At 39.8% G+C, this 21,959-nt stretch overlaps 2 protein-coding genes across 2 annotated transcripts; both read right to left on the bottom strand.

Annotated features, from left to right (window-relative positions):
* Positions 1-4,005: 4,005 nt before the first annotated feature.
* LOC134290432 (uncharacterized) lies at positions 4,006-4,764 on the bottom strand. The gene has a single exon (XM_062857577.1). The coding sequence runs from the start codon at positions 4,762-4,764 to the stop codon at positions 4,006-4,008; it is 759 nt and encodes a 252-aa protein (XP_062713561.1).
* A 2,038-nt stretch (positions 4,765-6,802) lies between these two features.
* Positions 6,803-21,113, bottom strand: LOC109402830 (N-acetylglucosaminyl-phosphatidylinositol de-N-acetylase). Its single transcript, XM_019675563.3, has 3 exons — positions 20,003-21,113; positions 19,847-19,940; positions 6,803-7,698 (listed from the first exon to the last, which is right to left on the bottom strand). The coding sequence occupies exons 1-3, from the start codon at positions 20,691-20,693 to the stop codon at positions 7,527-7,529; spliced, it is 957 nt and encodes a 318-aa protein (XP_019531108.3). The 5' UTR covers positions 20,694-21,113; the 3' UTR covers positions 6,803-7,526.
* Positions 21,114-21,959: the final 846 nt, after the last annotated feature.

Below are 21,959 nucleotides of genomic sequence, written 5' to 3'. Positions count from 1 at the left end.
ACTGAAGAACAAAACTAATATTCATTTGATTGAGTTAAGAAGTAAAAGATCAGAAATAATATCGAAATCAAGTATGGAGAAGTGCTGATACAAGATTAAAACAATATCAGACAAGATTTGTCAACCCTTTTAATTGAAAAATAAAAAATCTGCCAACAGCCAGCATCGTACCTTCGGCCTTAGGATTCGCAGACGGCGATGCTTACTGTGGCTCACTGTTGTGAATATGAAAGAAACAAAAGCATAACCCAAGTAACATTTTGATAGCCAATTAGTCTTGTAGAGGTTTTGACATCCGTCATAAAATCTAATACCTTTCATTTTGGTTTTATGATGATTCTAACAACCTCTTCTAGCCTATTTGACTAAAAATGTTACTGAGGAAGGTTATTTGTTTCAACTTAGAAAGAAACACATGGCACATTGAGTTGTCTCTATGGGTGTATGTATTCTATTTCGTTCAGAAGAACTGGATTTGTTCTTATGTAGAAACTTTTAGATATTTCAACAAGAACAAAAATATATCATATCACTTTGAGTAATTCGTGCAATGTTCATCAAATCTCTGAACAACTTATCAAAATCACATCGAGATATAACATCAAGAAATTTTCGGTCATTCAGATATTCTCGTCTACCCTAGTATGCATAAAAAATATAAAAATATAAAAAAAATCCTACAATTTTTTTATGAATATATTTTACATTTAAAAGTTTTTAGACCGTTATCTATATATATTAGAATGAATTTCTGTTTGTCTGTCTGACCCTTACGGATTCGGAAACTACGATCGGTGTGAAATTTTGTATGTGGGACCGGAGAAAATTCTTAGCTTGGTGTAAAACCTTTCCGGTATCTGGAACGGGGGTCTTCCATACAGAGAGCTGTATTTCAAAAAACACAGTAGCCAGGCAGTACGACGATTGCTGGAACAGTAGTTATAAAATAAAAAAAATCTATCAAAACTAAGTTCAGGACTTTGACCCTGTGGTCATCCAGTACCTCTGGGCCAATTTTTAAAATAATTCCTACAAGGAATCTTGATGTTCCATGCTAATAAATTTCAGAATAATCCGCACTTGGACTAAACAATATACCTACAAAAATGTCCATAAAGTGTTCTCAGTTGATTCCAGCCAGTTTCTACTAGTTTCCCTTAGTACAATAATAAATATTAATGTCGACTTATACTTAATCACATAATTCTAACCGTTGTTGTGGATTCATGACGAATTCATGGAATAACATCATCCCCATAATATTTCCCAATGAACTAGGATATGGCACTTCTTATTCAAAAGTTGACTACATTTTTGAAGGAAAATAATTTACGCGAGGGGAAAAACGGATCAACTAATTTTCTTTAATCCTTTGGAGCCGGATTGTTTCGCCACAGCTGCCGCAACCTCGCTCGTTTCGAACACGTTTTTTATGCTCGGTTTCATCGCCGGGGTCATATTGACCCCTCCGGCCCCAAAAGGTTAAAATAGCGCATAAATTTAAAAATTTCATTTTTTATTTTTTTTTCAAAATTTCTCAAGTTTATCATCATTGACTTTGAAAGATATATCAGAATGCATTTTTGAGCGATTTTATATCATATCGATGGGGCACAGAGACACACAACAACGCATTTTATCACCTCAGTATAAAATCGTAGGAAAAACAAACATTTTATTTTTCAACATTGTTTCACATTTATTGCCAAAATTCCACAATAAACGCTAATATCGCTTTGAAAACTATAGTACAAATAGTTGATATAACTTGTGGGTGTAAAAAATATACTCATGAAAAAATGATGGAAAAAAAAAATATGGGTACATGCGTTAAAACCAGTAATCCATGTAGAAAAACATACTTGAGTCTGTTTAGTCAGTTAATTAAGTTCAGTGATTAGTAAACATGTATAATTGTTGTAACGTTTTAAAATATAAACTGGTTTGAAATAGTTTTGACCACTTTTTGAACATTTTTTGTTGGTATTTTTGCGACATTATTCAATCCCAACATAAATTTCTTTGAAATTTCTTAGTATAAAACATCAAATCAAGATTTCTCGAGATTCCTCCTAGGGATTATTTTAAAATTTTTCCCAGAGATGCGGAATGGCCACAGGATTTGAACCCTGAACTTAGTTTTGATGGACATTTTTATTTTATAACAACGGTCTGTGGGGGCACCGTGGCTATGTCTTCGAAGCAAATTGCAGAAGGAATAGAAATAGTATCGACGCGAGACAATGTATCTGCTACCACATTATCTTTGCCACTAATGTGCCGAATGTCTTGAGTGAACTGGGAGATGTACTGCAAATGCCGGTCTTCGTGAGGCAGTCTTGATGGCGAATTCGAAGTCATTGCGTGTGTCAGCGGATTATGGTCGGTGAAGATCGTGAATTTCCTGCCCTCTAACAGATGACGGAAATATCTTACTGACATCTTCATTGCAGTCAATTCTCTCCCAAAAGTTGAATACTTCTGCTGTGCTGAGGAAAATTTTTCAGAATAGAAGCCTAGTGGTTTCCATCCTTCTTTGTCGAATTGTTGCAACACCGCACCAGCAGCAGTATTCGATGCATCGATGAACAGCCCTAATGGTTTGCGGGGATCAGGATAACACAGTAATGCAGCCTCTGCAAGCGACGTCTTACATTGCTCGAAAGCTAGTTTTTCTCGCTCGGTCCACAGCACTTTTCTACCATCGTTCTTTCTATTTCCGGGTATCAGTGCACGCAACTCGCTCTGTTGATCTGTTGCTTGAGGAATAAAGCGCTTATAGACGTTAACCAAGGCCAAAAATCGCCGAAGCTGTTTCACAGTCGTTGGAAGCTCGTACTGGCGGACCGCGTGTACTCGATCTGGAAGAGGTAGAATTCCATCCTTATCGATTAGGTATCCCAGAAACTCTACCTGCTGCTGAGCAAACTTACATTTTGCAACGTTAATGACCAGCCCATTTTCTCGCAAGCGCTTGAATACTATCTCGACGTGCTCCCGATGTTCTGTTGGATTTGACGATGCGATACAAATGTCGTCGATGGAAATAACTACGAAGTCACGATCGCCAAATATACGGTGCATGTATCGCTGGAACGTCTGGCTCGCGTTACACAATCCGTTTTGCATGGTCAGGAACTCAAAGAGTCCGAAAGGGGTGATTACTGCGGTCTTTGGAATGTCCTCTTCTTGAATCGGGATCTGGTGATAGGCACGCTCAAGATCAATCGTAGTAAATACACTCTTACCCTGAAAAGCATTCAGTAAGTCATGTATTTGAGAGACAGGGTACCGATCGGGAGTTGTTACCTTGTTGAGCGCCCGATAATCACCTACAAAACGCCATTCTCCGTTCTTTTTTGGTACGCAGTGTAATGGGCTGGCCCAAGCACTAGCAGATGGGCGGCAGATACCTAAGTCGGACATGAGCTGGAATTCTTTTTTCGCGGCATCGAGCTTGTCTGGAGCCAGTCTTCGAGCTTTATAGGCTACTGGAGGGCCCTTGGTCAGAATATGATGTTTCACGTCTCTTTCCTTCACAGCAGAGCGCATAGTTGAGGGGAGCGTTACCTCTCGGTACTCTAATAACAGATCCCCCAGAGTGTATTTCAGCTGTTGATAGACCGCCGTTGGATTTCAGATTCGTCTTACCATCGATGAGACGTTTGTTTTTGAGGTCCACCATTAGTCCGTAGAACGCAAGAAAATCGGCTCCAATAATTGGCACACTCACATCAGCAACAACAAATTGCCAGCGGAATTGCCGACGGAGGCCCAAGTCCGTTGTAACATAACGCGAATCATATGTTTTGATGACTGTCCCATTTGCGGCGTGTAATTGGAACGATGAGGGTCCTTGATTTCGGTCTTTCTTCGAAGCTGGTACGATCGACACGTCGGATCCTGTGTCGATCAAATATCGACAAGAAGTTGAGCGATCGTAGAGCAATAAACGGCGACTTTCACAGATTCCGTCCACCTTCGCCGTTTGAGGTGAACTGGTTTCTAGTTTTTTGGAACATTGAAGGCACATGGCTCACGGCATTGGCGAGCGTTCCGTCCGTACTTACGATGATACCAGCAGACAGTATCCGCCGGCGTGCCAGTTTGTCGCACCCTCGATGACGATCGGCTTCTCGGACCGGATGTTTTTAGCCGACGCACTTCAGCTGTGAGAGTGGTTATTTGCTCCTGCAGTTCCTCGAGGCCTAGTCCAGGTAGCGTAGAGGCAGAAGCGACAGCTGGTGATGAAATTTCAACCATTTTGTCCGCCATCTGTGCTAGCTGCTCCAGCGAATTTCCGTCACAGATTGACAAAATCGGTTTGACGCGTTCCGGCATTCGTTGTACAAACAGAACTCTCATGACACTTTCGCTGATTTTCAATCCAGATCCGAGTTCCTGCATCCGTGCCAGCAGGTGCGAGGGGCGCATGTCACCCAGATCACAAGCGTTTAGCAGCTGCTCCAACTTTGCCTGGGGCGAAACTTCGAACCGCGAAATCAGTCGCTCCTTCACTTGTTTGTATTTTTCTTCCTTCGGAGGGTTTTGCACCAAGTCGGATACATGCGAGATGATGGATTGATCGATTTTACTGATTATGTGGTAGTACTTCGTTTCGTCTTGCACCACCCCAGCTAGCGCGAACTGAGCTTCGGCTTGAGCGAACCACATCGTAGGGTCGCTTTTCCAAAAGTCTGGAAGCTTTACCGCGACGGCCGCGGTAACAGAATTGTTTTGCTGATTCGGGTTTGCGAGCGACATTTCGTTCAAGATGGCGTCCGATGTTTCGAAACCGAGAAAAATCTTTGTTTTCGTTGCACTGAATGTTTTTTCGACCGATTACGAACGGTTTTCAGCGTCGCGGGTCACCAATGTAGACATCGAACTCGTCGGAAGAAATAAAATCAATAAAACGCGATTATTAATTACTAAACTTAACAATGAACTTTATTCGTGTCTCTCCGAATGAACGACAATTTATGACTGATGTGTCGGTTCGGTATAGAATGTTTTGTATGTGTTGAGCTCAGGTGAGGGGCGAGTCGATAGCTTCGACACGGCACCACAAGACCAATATGCTTGATCGACACGGAAGGAATGGTCCTAGAAAAAAATCATTCTCAACGCTATGGTACGCCGATGGTGTAAATGGTCCCTTGAGCAACCAGTTCGACTTCTAGAAGGGGAGGTCGACCGTAGACGCTATCTTGTCGGTTACGAACACCGCTAAGATAGCGCTCCAGCTTAAGAGAAGGGGGATTCGCTTCTGTGCAGTAGTGACTCTGGGTGTAAGGAACGCGTATTACAGTAAGATTTTAGCTAAATAATTTTTATTGGTCCATTGGTTCAATTAGTTGATATCACACGGTGTTTGCATGTTCGGCAGTAACAACCTAAAAAGAAATTTTCTAAGGATTAAATAGAAAATATCAAAGTTATTGCTACTAAATTTTAATTTTCTGAAAACCAGAATTGAAACGCTTGACGTTTCATCATCAACAACCAAATTTTCAACACTGACGAGCTTGCTTCGATCTAACCATAATAAAATTATAGTGTCGGCAAGAATTGTCACAGAGGGGTGATTCAAATTTTATGGAACGCCAGCGTAAAAAGCTGGATAGGGCCAGTTTGGCGGCTATTGCCGATGCGCTCCTGCGTCTGGGCCCGGGTACCTATGCAAGATTCTCTGAAGTTACTTCCACTATCAAGTACTAGTTTACGATACAGAGGTGGGCCCGAAGTGCTTTCACATAACCTTAGGAGTCTCGCAAGATTCCATTCTGGGTCCGGTGTTATGGAATGTCATGTACGACGATGTGTTTAAAAAGACACTACACCGTCTTCAGCCAGAGGCTGCACAGACTGAACATTACTACATACACGAGACAAAGGACAACACACGTAACACCCAGTGGCCCAATGGAGAATTTTCGGTTTGACGAAAAGTTTTCCCCGACTGGAGCGGGAATCGAACCCGCACTCCGAGGTTTACGAAACGCCTAGACGACTGACGCCGCTAATTGCACGGTCACGAAGCCCACAGCCGCTGGACATTACGCTGGAAGTCTACGGTGAATCGATCGAAGAAGTGGAATTGACTACAGCCCACTCGATCGCAGTTGTGAAGGAGTGGATGAGCCCCAGGAAACTGGAATTGGCTCACCATAAAACTGGGGTGGTAGTTGTGAATAACCAAAAGTCGGAGCAGCAAAGCGGGAACAGTGTAGGCGATTGCACTTCGAAGCGCTCCGTCAAACACACGGCGGTGGTTCAAGGGTTCGGAGTCGGCTACGCCCTGCGGTCCAAATTGATGCTTACAGCAATTAGGTAGCCGTGGGAAGAACATCCCGATATCGTTGCTACCACAGCGTCGGTCTAGTGGGCTGGATGCGAGCTTGCGGTTGGAAAGGGGTACATCAACAGGTTATTGAGGCACACCGATGGTGTTAATGATCTCTCGAGTACCTAGTTCGGCTGCCGAAAGAAGAAGTCGACCGTAGACGCTGTCGTTTGATAAACCCAGCATCCATGAGGTGGCCGAAGCCGAAAGGATACGATGGACACGACATGTTGCAAGCATGCCGGAAAACAACTCTGCAAAGTTGGGGTTTGTTATTAATCCGGTTGGCACAAGACGACGAGAAGCGCAAAGAGTACGATGGGCGGACTTTGGAGAGCATTGGATGTGGTGACCGAGGATGGAGAGCGGCAGTTACAAACCGAATATTGTGGCGTACCTACTGAATAGTGCAAATAAATGAACGTATGGACTTTCGGATGAATAACTGCCATCAAATCATTTTCAATGATGAAAGTTTATTTCAAAGAATGACAAATGTTAACATATGGTGTATCGTTCGCTGCAGTTAGATATATATACAAAAATACTTATGGGATCGTTCGCTCTATACTCCTTCATATTTGGTATAGAAAAAAATATTGCCTCCTTCTCAAAAGTGTGACTAAATCTTGGGCTCGGCTCAAGCAGACCCCCTCGCCCAAGCAATCGATGTACTTAAATAGTGAGTTTTAGTTGCAATAAATACATATCTCTAGCACGTCTACGTTAGGTGTGATAAAATTACTATGCTCTTCTTCGCGCGTGTTTCACCTGGTTCGTGATTTACTATCAAAAAGGGACTAGCAATGAAGCATCTCGCGTTTGTTATCTTCCTCCATCTCATAATAGTGGTACGATTCTAACTGTGTATGTACTAAGTATGCAGTTCTGAGGGTCCAATCTGCACTAGCAGACAACCCCCACCATAACAGTGTGATAGAGAACTTTGCACTTGTTCGGCCATAAAGCTTCGATTTTGGTAGAAAATGTATGCAGTTATCTTGCGCACCTCTCGCCTCCATTAAAAATCGAAAGTCGAAAATGTAAGAAGAAACATTCTCACCTACCTTCTTCTCGGGACCTACTTATTAGACACGACGACGACGGCGACGACGTTGCCTTCTAACAGTACTGATGATGATAACCTTTTTCGTTGTGTAACTGTATGTGTGGTCCTAACTTAGGAATCCAAAATCTCAAACTCCACATCGGATTGGTTGATTTCCCGCAGCGAGTTGATGACCATGTAGCGGGAAAACTTGATGTATAACTTCCGGAACCAAACCATCTGCGAACGGTGGAGGCGCATGGCATTCTGAACGGCCAGCCGCGACTGCCAGCTGAGAACAGACCTGTGAAAAGAAAAGAAGGAGAAAAAAAAGGACATTTTATAAGAGATAATCAAACCGTCATTCGGATAATGAACTCATTATGACAAAACTTTTTCGATTCTAGTAACTTAATAACTGCATTACGTTATTAGTTCTTAAACAAATCTCGGTATAAGGCAACGCTTTGTTAAAGTTTACACTCACATTAAATGTTAGTTGGGAAGGGTGTCTACTCGGTTACGAAATCAAAACTTCTTGATACTTATAGGTTCATGAAAATAATTCCAACATCAAAAAGCTTAACCCTCTACTTCCCATGGTTGCTCTAGAGCACCATCGATTTTCGGCGAACTGGAGACAAACGGAATTAGATGAACATGATGCAATAGTTTAAAGAATGTGATTGTAATCACATTAGATAAACCCAACTGCCAACTACTTGTTTCAATAATGGAACTATTGATAAACAATCAAAAAACTATTGATTTACAACTAAAAACTTTTTCGATGATTTCAAAAAATTTGGCCAATTTGCAACAACTTTTGTTCAAGTACTTTTTTCGGAAAAGCTTTCTTGGTATAGTAATAGTCATTCAAAGATTTTATATTGTAACTGAAAAACATAACATAGAAAAGGTAAAAGAATTGATAGAATTTCGTTTGTAGAAAACAATAGTTTTCTGGCTAAGCGTCGGTAAAAAATGAAGTAACTACCGAAAGATTTTCTGGCAGAATGCCTATGAAGGAAACTATTAAGTAAATTTGAAGAGATTATTATGTAAAACTATTGACAAAAAACATTGAAAAAAATGTTCAGGTTCATTAGAAATATTTTTTACAAAAAGTTTCAGCAGGAATCCAAGAATTTTCAAATATTTCAAAAGTTTATTCGGAAATGTTATGAATGTATCCAGCAATTCATCTAGGAAATTGTTTCAAGGAATCGCTTATGGTATTCAAAATTGTATCTTCTTTCATGCTTTCAACTTATAAATAACGATTCTACTGGATTTTTTTCACAACTATCACAACTATGTATTCAAGAAAACTATTAGAAATATTGAACAGATCAACTTCATTAAAATGATTGACCCTCTAATACCCAACCCCGCTTTTATACGGGGTATAGTTTGAGCATTTTTGTAATTTTTGTTTCGTGGAAAATCAATTTTTTTATATTTTTGGCTGATATTTAGGACTGTTTTGTAATTCTCAAAACGATGTTTGGTGTATTTGAAAGCGTATTTACATTTTTTAAAAATCATTGAAAAATTGATGTTTTACTCACCTTCTAGAAGTCATCGTTTATTTTGTATTAAATCGCTACAATTAACATATTTTAAATTTTTCCCAAATCATTCTATCCTAGTTTTATAGTTTAAGTGAATCAAAGACACTCTTAAATTATTTTTCTTATAATTACACAGAAAATAAAATTTTCTATGAAAAAAATTTAAAATAAAAATATTTCAACAATAATCATAAAATCTCAAAATGTTTTCATCTAAAAAAATCCGTACCCCAAATAGGCTTTCAGGAAAAATATAAAACTGTAAGAATGTTCAAAAATAAAAATTAGAAAAATCAAAAACTGCAATTCACGAAATCGAGAATTAAAAAGAATCATCTTCCAAAACATGTTTAAATCGATTTTAGATGACGAAAAATGATATTTAGATCAAAATCAAAAATTTGGGTATTAGAGGGTTAAACATAAAACGATTTAACATATACATTATGAGCACAGTCAGATTTTTTTCGGGAACTCCCGGGTGCATCAAGTTCAAGACATTGATTTTGTTGATATGGAAGATCTGAAAATGATATCTTAAATTTGTTCCTTGGACATCTGAAAAATAGCCAAATTTGTATTATAAGATCAAGAGAATGGCTTGCTGCTCAAGAGCTAAAAATGATGTGCTGATAATGCTCCACGAGTAAATAAATTTTAGATATAATTTTCAAACACTCCACCTCTAGTATCAAACTAACCATATGTATTTGTGTTTCCCCCTCTACTCGGGCTGCAACAAGCAAATATCATACCGTGAAGCATTGTCTATTAGTTTAGTTGGAAATTATTTTGTAGCAACTGATTAGTTATACAAAAAAAATACTTCTAGCTTGAGTACCAACTCTTGCATAAACTTATTCAGAAATAATATCTGTAAGTTTGTGGAAGTTACTTCAGTTTTTATATAGAGTGTCTTCATTGACTTCTTTAACAATTCCGTTAGAAAGGCAATCAGAAATTGTCTCAAGGGAATCCCTCAAATGCTATTTGGAAAATGTTTGTGAATGATTCTAAAAATCCAGAAATTCCACTAAAAATCCTTGAGATTGCTGAAAAAAGGCCAAATTTCCGAAACTTTTTATGATCTGCTTTATATTAATCGTTATAAATATCTTTATCTAAATAATTGCAAGGAACTACACTGCCCCCACTCATATATTAGTCCAGAAAAAAAAAATCCTGGAAGATTTTTCAACGAGAACTTCTGAAGAATCTCCAGCGGGAATACCTGGAAGAATCTCAATAAGAAACTTTTTTTTTTTCCTCCCCTGTTGGGGAAATTAAGCCACTGCGTCCAATAGGCTGAACTTTTGTGGCATATCTCAATAAGAAACTCTTGGAGGAATCTGCTAAGCAAACTCCAGCGGGAACTCCTAGAGAAATTCTCAACAGAAATTCCTTGAGGAATCTTCAGAGAGAACTCCTTGAGAAATCCGTAATGTTTCTCAGAGTTAACTCCTGGAAGAATTCTTAAAAGGTATCCCAGGAGAAATGCCCAAAAGGAAATCCTAGAGTAAGAAAGATTGTATTGACGCAGTAGGCAATCGCCCTAATGCCCCACCCTGGTTACGCCCTTGGTGACCAACCACTGTTATTTTTTCCTAACTTCATTCACAAGCCAGACCTCAAGTCATACAGACGTATTTCCTGAATAAACTATTTTCGTTTGTTAACCTTCGTCGTTATTCGTTACTCGAGTCGTCCCTTAAAAGATTGTCTGCAAGAATCCCTAAATAAGGAACTCCTGGTAAATTTCACAGACGATAATTCAAGAAAAATTCCCTTAAAACTCCTAGAGCAATACCTAGAAAGAACTACTGAAAGTATCTCTAGAAAGAATCCCAACAAGCAGCTTCTGGGGGAATTTACTGACAAAAGCCATCCCTAGTAACTTCTGTTTGAATCCTCAGCAGAAACTTACAATCGCCAGGAGAAACCCCTGGATGGATTCTCAGAAAACAACTTATTAGAAAATCAAAAAAAATCCTAAAAATCAAAAAAAAAAATTAAAGGAATCTACAGGTAGAATTAAAAAAAAATCGTAGAGCCTAAGGAACTCCTGAAGCAATCCTCAAAAAGATCCGCTGGATATATCCTCAGAAGGAAATTCCCGCCAAGAAATCCCCAGCGAGAAGTCTTGGAGTAATCTCCACAAGTAGACCCTACACTGAAATAAATTTTGTTGTGAAAACTACCGATTCCATAGTCAAATTACTAACCGCACCTATGATTCTCAACCGACAGCTTTTTCCTGTTAATTCCACTAAAATACTTTCTATTTAACTAGCAGTTAACATTACCAAAAATAATCTAAATTTAACAGCTGGGCATTGTATTTTTAACCATACCGTGTTGTAAGATGCGTGTCCAGGAAAAATTGACAATGTTTTGTTGTTGAGGCGACTATGCTTTTAGTAAAATTTACTGCAATGCATTGTACCTTCAATCATATTTCAGTGAACTTAACAGATTTTGTTGTCGGTTGAGAATCATAGTTAGTAATTTTAGTTATGGTTAGTTAGTTTTAGGTTAGTAATTTTATTATGGAATCGGTAGTTTCCACAACAAAATTTATTTCGGTGTACAAGAAACTCCTGGAAAAATCCCCAAAAAGAACTCTTAGAATTATCTCTATAAGGATCTGCTGGAGTAACTCCTCACCAAGAACTCCTGAAAGAATCTCAATAATGAAATCTTGGAAAATTCCCACCAAAATATTCTTTAGACTAAAGAAATTCCCGCAAGGAACTCCTGGAGAAATCCCCAGAAGGAAATTCTGGAAGATCTTTGCCAAGAATTCCTAGAGAAATACCCCAGGAACTTCTATGGGAATCACCAGGAATTTATCCACTAAAGAAACTTCCGGAGGAATCCACATTAAGAAACTTCTGGAGGAATGCCCAATAATAATAATAATAATGTTCATAAATAGACAAATCTGTTTCAAACGAACTTGAAACACACGGTGTTTGTGCTTGGCTGTAAGGTAAATTAACCTCAATCCAGGCAAATCGTTCACCAAGATTGTAAGTGAAACCTTAAACTGCATATTGTCAGCAGATCTAATTGTTTACAGAATTGTTTCAGCTTAAAGTACCTATAATAAAAACAATTGTACTATAAAGACTTGGTCGCCTGAACAACTTGAATGTTTGAAGTAAGCCACAGTGACTGTAAGAGAATAACAGGATATATTCCTGGAAGAATCGCAGGAAGAATTTGTGAAGAAACTCCTTTGCAGGAGCTGCAGGGGATATTCTTGAAGGAATTCATGGATAGATTCCTGAATAAATCTGTGGATGAACTCCTTAAAGATTTCTCGGAGATAATTGTAAAAGCATTCCTGGATGACTTCTTGGAGGATTTCCTGATTCCTGTACTGCCCCCACTCGCTAAACAGTCCCATATGAATAGGAAACCCAGCAAATATGGGACTGTTATGCGAGTGGCGGCAGTGTATGCCCTTAAAGTTATCTTTAAACATTCCAATACTCCTGTAGGAATTCATCTATAATCCCTCAAGTACATAATTCAAAAAATCTTCAGGTATACATTCTGGAAAAATTATTGGGCAAATCCCTGAAAAAGATGATGGGCGGATTTCCGAAATTTCTGGCCGAGCCCCTTAATAATTATTTGAAAGGATCCCGAGAGGAATTTCTGAAGGAATCACTACAGGAATTTCCAGAGTAATCCCTGGAAAAACAATCCTGGGGAAATCCCAAGATGAATTCCTGCAGGTATGCCTGGAGTTAACCTTGTAGAAATCCCTGGAAGAATTTCAAAGTATACCTGAAGGAATCCCTGGATGAATTCCTGGAGGAATCCTTAGAGCAATTATGGGTGGAATCTCTGGAGAAAGTTCTGAAAAAAATCTCTTGAGGAATCCTGGAAGGATTTCCTAGACAAATTTCTGGAGCAATCCTTCGAGGTATTTTTGGACGAATTCCTGGAGGACTCCCTAGAAGAATTCTTGGAGAAATCCCTGGCAGAGTTCCTGAAGAAATCCCTGAAGCAATTCCCAGAGGAATCCATGGAAGAAATCCTGGAAGATCTTCTGGACAAGTTTGTGGTCAAATCCCTGAAGAAATTCCTGGAGAAGTTTCTGAAAGTATATCTGGAGGAATTCCTGGAGAAATCGGTAGAGGAATTCTTGGAGGAATCCCTGGAGGAATTTCTGAAGGAATATTAGGAGGATTTCCAGCAGGCACCCCTGGCTGAATCTCTAAAGGAATTCTGAGAGGGACCTCTGGAAGAATTCCCGGAGCATCCTTGGATGAATCCGTAGAGGAATTTCAAAGGAATTCCTTGTTACGTTTGTAAATAGTTGTGAACATTTTGTCAGTTGATTTTCCATTTTATACTAAGGATTGTACATCTGTCCCTGAATTTGAATGTGCATTTGTAGTGCTCCAAACATTTTAGGAGTGATCCAGTACAAAACACACAAGCCGTCCCCAACACGGACATCAAATTGTAGACGGTCTTGTGTTGTTGCTCAAATCAGGATGCCCGATTAGGATTAGTTTTCCTAGACAAAACCAAGCTATGAACACAGCGACAAATGCTGTGAACTAAAAGGCAAACTGCCAACTAAAATATAATTCCAGGATGACTGATGGACACAAACCCTTACATGGAACCTCGTCATCCTGTGATCGGAAGATGTTATCCATCTGGATAACAGGGCACATTTATGTTATGTGTTGTGTTGCGTCAATTTGTGATGTCTGTATATTGTACATTTGTATGGTTCTATGTGTCGTGATGAGTTAAATCTTGGTAATAATTAATTTCTTTTATTTTTGTAACATGGCGCCCAACGTGGGGCCCAACACTGGCGCCCAACTAAAAAACCCACGTTCATGTTATAGTTTATTGTTTCTTTGTTGATCCATCTGGTTTAGGTTACGTAAACTTAGAGTAGATCAGATATGAGTGTCCGCAATAGTAAAGATGGATAAAAAGTAAGTGCTTGGTTGATGGCAGTTCTTTGGCCGTTGGTTAATGGCGTTAGATCATACCCTTTGCCAGGATTCGCTGGCGTTATTAGTTTAAGGTTAGCCTGGTGGCAATTAGTTTAAGGTTAGCCTGGTGGCAATTTAACTCGCGGAGTTATCTGGTAAGCGTTTGGCTTACGTAATTTAGTTAGTATGGTGACACCAAATATAATGATCATCGCTGCCATCAACCGACCACTTGGAAGGATGGTAAATAGGAGTGTTTTAGAATTTTTCAAGAATCGCGATTTCGATTCTTGAAAAATTCTTCCGCTGTTGCTGGTGTTGTGTTACGTTTGTAAATTAGTTGTGACGTATGTAAAGTAGTTTTAAGAATTTTCCATGAATTGGACAATGCAATTCTTGGAAAATTCTTCGATTGTTGCATGGAGTGTGTTACGTTTGTAAATAGTTGTGAACATTTTGTCAGTTGATTTTCCATTTTATACTAAGGTTTGTACATCTGTCCCTGAATTTGAATGTACATTTGTAGTGCTCCAAACATTTTAGGAGTGATCCAGTACAAAACACACAAGCCGTCCCCAACACGGACATCAAATTGTAGACGGTCTTGTGTTGTTGCTCAAATCAGGATGCCCGATTAGGATTGGAAATTCCTAGACCAAAACAAGCGATGAATACCGCAACAGATGCTGCGAACTAAAAGGCGAACTGCCAAACAAAATACAATTCTAGGATGACTGATGGACCAAGAACAATTATGAAACCTCGTCATCCTGGGTTCGGACTTCGTTATCTATTTAGATAACTGGGCACAATTAATGTTATCTGTTGCATGTTTGTGTTTTGTGCATTTGAAATGTTTCATTTTGTTTTTCGTATCTAAGTTCCCAGACGTGGGGCCCGATACGGAAAATAAAATGTACATTTATAAGATTCCAATGTTTTGCTACATCCTGGAGAAAACCCTGGAGGAATCCCTAGAGGGATTCCAAGAGAAATTCTAGAAGGATTCCCTGCCGAAATTCCTGGAGCAAACCCTGAAAGAAATCCTGGAGGGATCCCTAGAACATTCCCTAGAGAAATTAAGATGCTTAAGTGGAGGCCATATGCGTACATGCTTCCATTTAACCGCGTGTAAAGTGTACGCATATCGCCCCCACTTTAACATCCTATTCAACATCATATGCGATCGTGTGTTGACTGGACAAATTTTTGTCGTAACCCTAGGAGGAATTCCCTAAACTGCCCCTATTCACATAACAGTCCCATCTTTGCTGGGTTTCCTATTCACATGGGACTGTTGTGCTAATGGGGGCAGTAAAGTTCATTGATAAATTCCTGGAAGAAACCCTAGAAGAATTTGGAAGAGTTTCTTCTGGAATCCGTGGAGGGCTTCCTGGAGGAATCCCTGAAGGAATCTCTGGAGGAGTCCCTGGAGGAATTTCTGAAGGAATATTAGGAGGATTTCCAGCAGGCATCCCTGGCTAAATCTCTTGAGGAATTCTGAGAGGGACCTCCAGGAGAATTCCCGGAGCAATTCCTCTGTGAATTCTTAAAGAAATCCTTAGAGGAATCCCTGGAGAAATTCCAAGAGAAATTCCAGGAAGATTTCCTGCTGACATTCCTAGAGCAAACCCTGAAAGAAATCCTGGAGGGATCCCTAGGGGATTCCCTAGAGGAATTCTGGGAGGAATCCCTGGAGAAATTTCTGAAAAAGCCTCTTGAAAAATAAATTCCTGGAGGAATTGTTGGAGGAATCCCAGAAGCAATTTCTCAGGAACCTCAAGAGGAATACAAATTTCTGACGTAACCCTAGGAGGAATTCCCTTCTGTACGAGTTCATAAAGGAATCCTGGATCCATTTCTGGTAAAAACCCTTGAGGAAGTTCTGAAGAAATATCTGGAGTATTCTTGGTGGCAAAGGAGTCCCTGGAGAAATGTCTGGAGGAATGCCTGGAGGAATACCTTTAACCCTAAAAGGGATACCTTCATGGCCTCAGTTTCGTCACCTCGCTGAGTGTGTTCCATCAAAGACGAGCTCGGAAAGGCGCCTGGGGTCCAATGGACCCCAGGTATCCATTTTAGGGTTAATAATACCTGGATAAATTCCGGGAGGAATTTCTGGGGGAAATTCTGAAGGAATCCCTGGAGCAATCGCTGGAGAAATTTTCGCAGTAATTCCTGAATCTTGGGATAATTCCTGGTGAAATTCTTAAAGGTATTCCTGGAGGAATCTCTGAATGAAATCCTGGAGAAAAGTGTGAATGAATCCCTAGAGGAATCTCTATAGTAATCACTGGAGGAACTTCAGGAGGTATTCCTTAAAGAATTCCTAGAGCAATCCCTAGAAAATTCCCTAGATAAATTCCTAAAGTAATGCCGGGAGGAACCCCGGGAGAAATTCCTGGAGACATGCCTGCAAAGATTCCTGGAGGAATCGCTAGAGAAATACCTTAAGGAATTTCTGGACGAATCCCTTTACAGGACGAATCTTTTACAGGAATTCCTTCAGGAATTTTCAGAACAATTTCTAAAAGAATTCCTGGAGGAGTCCCAGGACGAATTCTTGAAGAAATCCAAGTATCAATTTCTGAGAGAATTCCAGGAGGGTTTCTGAAGAAACCCCAGGAGTAAGTACTGAAGAAATCACTGAAATTCTTGAGGAAATCCTGAAGGAATCCTAAAAATAGTATGTAGAGGAAATCTTGAAGGAACACCTGCAGCAGTTCCTGGATGAGTTTCTGAAAGAACTTCAGGAGGAATTACTGAAGAAATTCCAAAAAGAGATCTTGGAGGCATTTTGGAAAAAAAATCCTAAAAGAATCACAGAAAGACTACCCGAGTGAATCCCTGGAGGAATTCTTGGAGGAAATTCTGAAGAAACCCCATGAGGAATCCTGGAAGCATTCCTTAGGGAATCAGGAGAGGTAGAATTCCTGGTTTCTGGTTCCCCGGAAAAAATGTCCCTTCAGTTCTGGAAAATATATTATCCCCAATAAAGCCTTTAATCGAATTGTCCGCGTGGTCTTGTAGCACCCCTGCTAGGTAAGAATCAGTCATTGCCATACATATTAAATGCTAGACATGACCCCATGGATAGCATTTGCATATGTAAAAGCTTTGCTGATGTGACTTTCCTATTAGGCAATTCTCTCATCACATGTTTGTCTTCAAAACCTTATCAAGCTTAGAAAATTGAAGTTGATAAACAATACATTACAAGGTTCGAATTCCCATAGAATGAGATCATTCAATCGCACTACAACACCATAGGAGATAATACCACATTGGCTGATTACAGTATAAATGTGAAAAATCTCCCTTTTCCCCCTATCCGCAACCCGGGGACGCGCCCTGTTGGATTTCGAAAGCCTCGGAGAATATTACAAACTTTCAATGGCATTCCCATAAATTAACCCCATGGGGTGGGACACTCATTAATATTGGCAGTAATATCGATTAATATTAGTAATATCTACATAGTAATATCTACATAGTAATATTGATGCTACACATCAAGGTGGCTGTGATTTTCTTTTGTACACAAAGACTACAACTGACACAGGACGACTAAAGTAAAGCATTGTCCAATCCGGACGCAAAGGATAATTTATTGTGACGCTCTCAATGATCATAATCATATTTTTTTTACAGCAGTCTTATCATAAACAAGTTCTCTATTGATGGTGAAAATTTCATCGATTTTCTTTCTACGAGTGAAAAGTTATTTCAGATTGAAGACAAGTGAAGGAAAAAAATCTTGCACAAACACGCTGAAAATTTAGTGTGATCAGGTACGACAGTCGCGAAAAATGTTAATGTCTCCATAACCTTTATGTGTGATGTGCACAGATGTTGTTAATCATGCCATGAGGAAGTGCCCAAGGAAGATTGAAGTTTATGTTCATGGATAAATCTGCTTGGATTTCCAAGATTTGCCAGGAAGTTCGAGCTCTGGACATCGATTTCTCACATCACGATTTTGACACCAAATGTGTACAAAGATGATAACCTCAAGAATCGCGTGCTGCTTTTCAAAAATGCACACAAGGGATCTGTAGAGGTTTGAGCTAATTTGGTGAGCTATCACGACAGCCTGAGATGTGTAGTGGTGTCATCACTATTGAATAGTGTTTATTAACGAAAAAACACTCAAATTTCGCTTCTTTGGAATTCACTGAATAGCCCTTAATTTCGCAAGAAGAGAAATATTTGGCAAAGTTTCTTTGGAATCCTAATCTGATTGGTAGAGGGTCTCAGGACACTACAGAGATGACCTGATTGTTAAACAAATCCGCCGAAGGGGTTGATGTTAAAATTTTCTACCATTGTGCAGATTTTTGGGGAAGTAATCACGGAAAAAATGAGAAAATGTATTAATAATTAAATTAAATAATTTTAATGATATTTTTCCATGAAACTACAGTAAATTATCTTTGTTTTGAGGGCTTCACCTTTTCTGTTTGTTATTCCGCCTCTGAGATATAAGTGATTATCTGCGTCCGGATTCTAACTGGACAATGCTTTAGAATGTGGAGTGCGGTAAGTTTTCATCATTATCTAAATTTAACTTATAATCATATTCATTTTTAAATTTCAGACTAAAATATTGCTGAGAGCGTATCCGAGCGTACATCGTAAGAAATGGAACCAAAATATGTCCTCTCGACAAGGCAACAGCAATGGTTTACGACCGATACCATTTCCGCCTCTGAAAATAATATCTAATCGGTTAGTGGAAGCCACGTTTTTCGTTGACTTCACCCCGGCCAGGCAGAGGACCGGGATCAACTCAACGTTACGGAATGCGCTGTACATCAACTGTAATGGATTAGCAGTAACCACCACTGACCCGTAAACTCACCATGCTGATCTTCTTCGATATAAAATATTCATATTTAATACCAACAGAAATAAATGTTCACAATTTCGTTAAAATTTAATTCGTTTTAATACAGCAAGAAAATGATTAATTGATAAGGTTTTTGAACACCCTTTTTTAGTTGTTCCTGGCAGTTCCGGGCCATAGAGCTAACAGTTAATTTAAAGCTTGATGAATTTTTGGATTGTTTTTCGTGGTAATTCGGGCGGATTTCAGCCTTTAAGCTGGCCAGGGCAAGGTATCCAGTCCATGAGGCCCCCACCAATCGATCCCAAGCTTAATATTGTCTCGTTCGCTTTGTGAAACTGAATTCAGTCAGATTTTATGTCCCATTTTGTCATAGCATGTAATAGAGATCCTTGAACTTCAAGATTTACAGAAATAACGCAATCTGAAAATCATCCGAAGGAACTGTCCCACATAAAAAGGAGTATATGGGACCAGAAGAAATGAAATCACAAAAAATATAATATGCAGCACAGGGCGCTATCAACCCCGATTCAAATGTCTAAATTATGTTGGTGGTATTTTGACAGCAGCAAACAACAACCACGTATCAATGAGTACTTGATAATATCATTAATATCGGCATTAATATTAATAATATTAGTAATACGAGATCGAGTGTCCCACCCCATGATTAACCCACATTGCCCATTCAGGGGTCTGACTGGGCCTATTACCCTCCCTTGGTTTGTAATATTCTCTCCAACTTGGAATTATATTTTCCCGGCACATAAATGACTTCGACAAATGTTCGATATACTATGCAGTATCATGATCAGTATAACTATATCAGATGACTTGAAGATCTGATTCTTACAGAATTGTTTGCCATTGATTATACATTCAGCTATTCCAATCATTACTGCAAAGCACATCGACTACATGCCTGAAATCAAAGCTTCCTGGAAGATATAATCCAAGCCCAGGAAAAAAAAACTCGAAAATATTAGAAACATATTACGTGTCATACAAACATATTGGAATTTCATACAGAATCCAAAGATAGAACACATAGCTACTTACCAATTTGTCGACAGCAGCAGCGTGATGGGTAAATCCAGAATAGAAATGTACTTCCGGCACAGATTCACCGATTCCAGCGTAAGAACTCTGCATTCTAAAACACGAGGGAAAAACATTAGTATTACAAATAAACAAATTCGCATCCACCGCACTCACTGTTCGGAACCAGCCCGGCCAGGCAGAGCGACGCCGTCGCATGATAGATGGCACAATGGTTAGGATGCCCGCTGACGCCGGCCTTGTCGAAGGTGATCAACAGATCCGCATCCAGCGCTTCCAGATGTTTCAGAATCTGATTGGCAATGGTAACCGTTTTCCACTCCAGCGCCGGATCGTCCCTCAGGTGAGTCGCATTCAGCAGGGTGATGTCTTCCGGCTTGATCCCCAGCGATTCACAGGCATCCCACAGCTCCTGGCGGCGGACATCGCCCTGCTGGTTGAAGTTGCCATCCGACAGGCATAGGACAAAGACCCGACAGTTCCGACGGCGCAGCTCCAAGATTGTGGGCCCAAAGAACATCGATTCGTCATCGGGATGGGCGGTCACCAGAAGCGCTCGGTTGGAATTGGCCGGAAGGCGACTTTTCCGGACCACTTTCAACCATCGGCCAAACCGATGGAAGAGCAGCTTGTATAAAACCAGGCATAGCAAGGTGTAGACAAAAACCAGCAGCACGATGTGATCCAGGGCTTCGCGTAAGTAAATAACCGATTGGTTGTAAATAAACTGAAAATACGAAACGGCTTCTTCCGGACTGATAGCTTCCGGATCCACTCGCGTTGATTCCACTTCTTCCAATGGTGTTTGTGCTTCTGACTGTTCCAGGGACGAACTGTTATCGTTCATTTCCCTCCAGCTCCGCTCATCACCGGCCACTTCCGGCACTACAACTGGTATCGGAACGGAACAAACCAAAACTAATCACGATACAACAACAAAAAACTCCCGATTCCGAACACAACGATCCGAAACTACGGCGCACTAACAGCGGAAGGAGAATGCCACATCGATTCCTGCTCCTCGTCGAAAGCGCGGATGTGATGACTAAAAACAGTACAAAATAAACATCAGCCAATCATTCGCTGCGAAACGGGCGACAAAAATAGACGATGCACTGCACGGTCAAACGAAACACGCACGTATTCACGACGACGATGACCACGGCACGATATGCGGGTATTTTATTGGTGATATTTTGAATCGAATCGTGATTTTTTTTTCAGCAAGATTTTTACGTGTCTTTTCTTGCACTGCACTGGCTGACGATTTTTTTTCTGTCGTTCGTCGTTTGTTTACTTTTCTAGTTCTTTTTGTGTTTTGCACTCTCGTTCGTGCATGGGAAAAAAATTCGATGTTTTAGCTGTCATTTTAGTTTTGCCTCATCGGCCAAAATATACACTGAACAAACTCATCGCCACAATCCATTTTACGAGCCGGAATGAATTTTGACAAGAGCTAGCGTCCAATAACCCGTGAAAATCAATATCATCATCAACATTGTTGTCACTTCGTATTGTTCGTGCAGTTGAAAATCGGAATTTTTGACACGCGAAAATCGATGTTTCTCCTAAACCGTGTGTCGGACGTGATGGAGTGTGATGAACACCTCGTTATAAATATATATTTTTTTTTTTTTTTTTATTAGGCACAATAGCAATTAACAGCATAACGGTGCCGAGTGGCAACTACCTTAAATTAAAATTAATAGTAAATAATAATAAACAAAAAAAAAAAATACAAATCATGAATTTCGTTGAAAGTGAACAATAACTATTATATAACTATTTTGGCTTTGTTAATGAAACTGTTAATGATAATCAAAATTTCGTTGTTCATTGTTCCCAGAATATCTCTAATGCTAGTCGGAGTCGTAAGTCCTCTTTTCCGCAATTCGTCCGTCATTGTCCTGCGTTGGTCAGTATATCTTTGACAGTTCCACAAAACATGGTCGAAGTCTTCATATCCGTTCCCACACTCGCAAACATTTGACTGTTTCATGCCTATACGGAACAGATGAGAAGAGAGGCAATAGTGATTAGACATCAATCTGCTCATATTTTTAATGAAGTTACGGTTGAAATCATTCTTGCTAAACCAGGGTTTATCGTTAGT

The sequence above is a fragment of the Aedes albopictus genome, chromosome 3, assembly GCF_035046485.1.
Source record: "Aedes albopictus strain Foshan chromosome 3, AalbF5, whole genome shotgun sequence".
Classification (NCBI taxonomy): domain Eukaryota; kingdom Metazoa; phylum Arthropoda; class Insecta; order Diptera; family Culicidae; genus Aedes; species Aedes albopictus.
This window is presented reverse-complemented; position numbering and strand designations above follow the sequence as displayed.

Coding starts and splice junctions, on each gene's coding strand:
- LOC134290432 (XM_062857577.1), bottom strand. CDS start 4,764: ATGTCGCTCGCAAACCCGAATCAGCAAAACAATTCTGTTACCGCGGCC.
- LOC109402830 (XM_019675563.3), bottom strand. CDS start 20,693: ATGAACGATAACAGTTCGTCCCTGGAACAGTCAGAAGCACAAACACCA. Junction 19,941..20,002: donor GGCCGGGCTGGTTCCGAACA/GTGAGTGCGGTG, acceptor CTCGTGTTTTAG/AATGCAGAGTTCTTACGCTG. Junction 7,699..19,846: donor CTGCTGCTGTCGACAAATTG/GTAAGTAGCTAT, acceptor TTCTTTTCACAG/GTCTGTTCTCAGCTGGCAGT.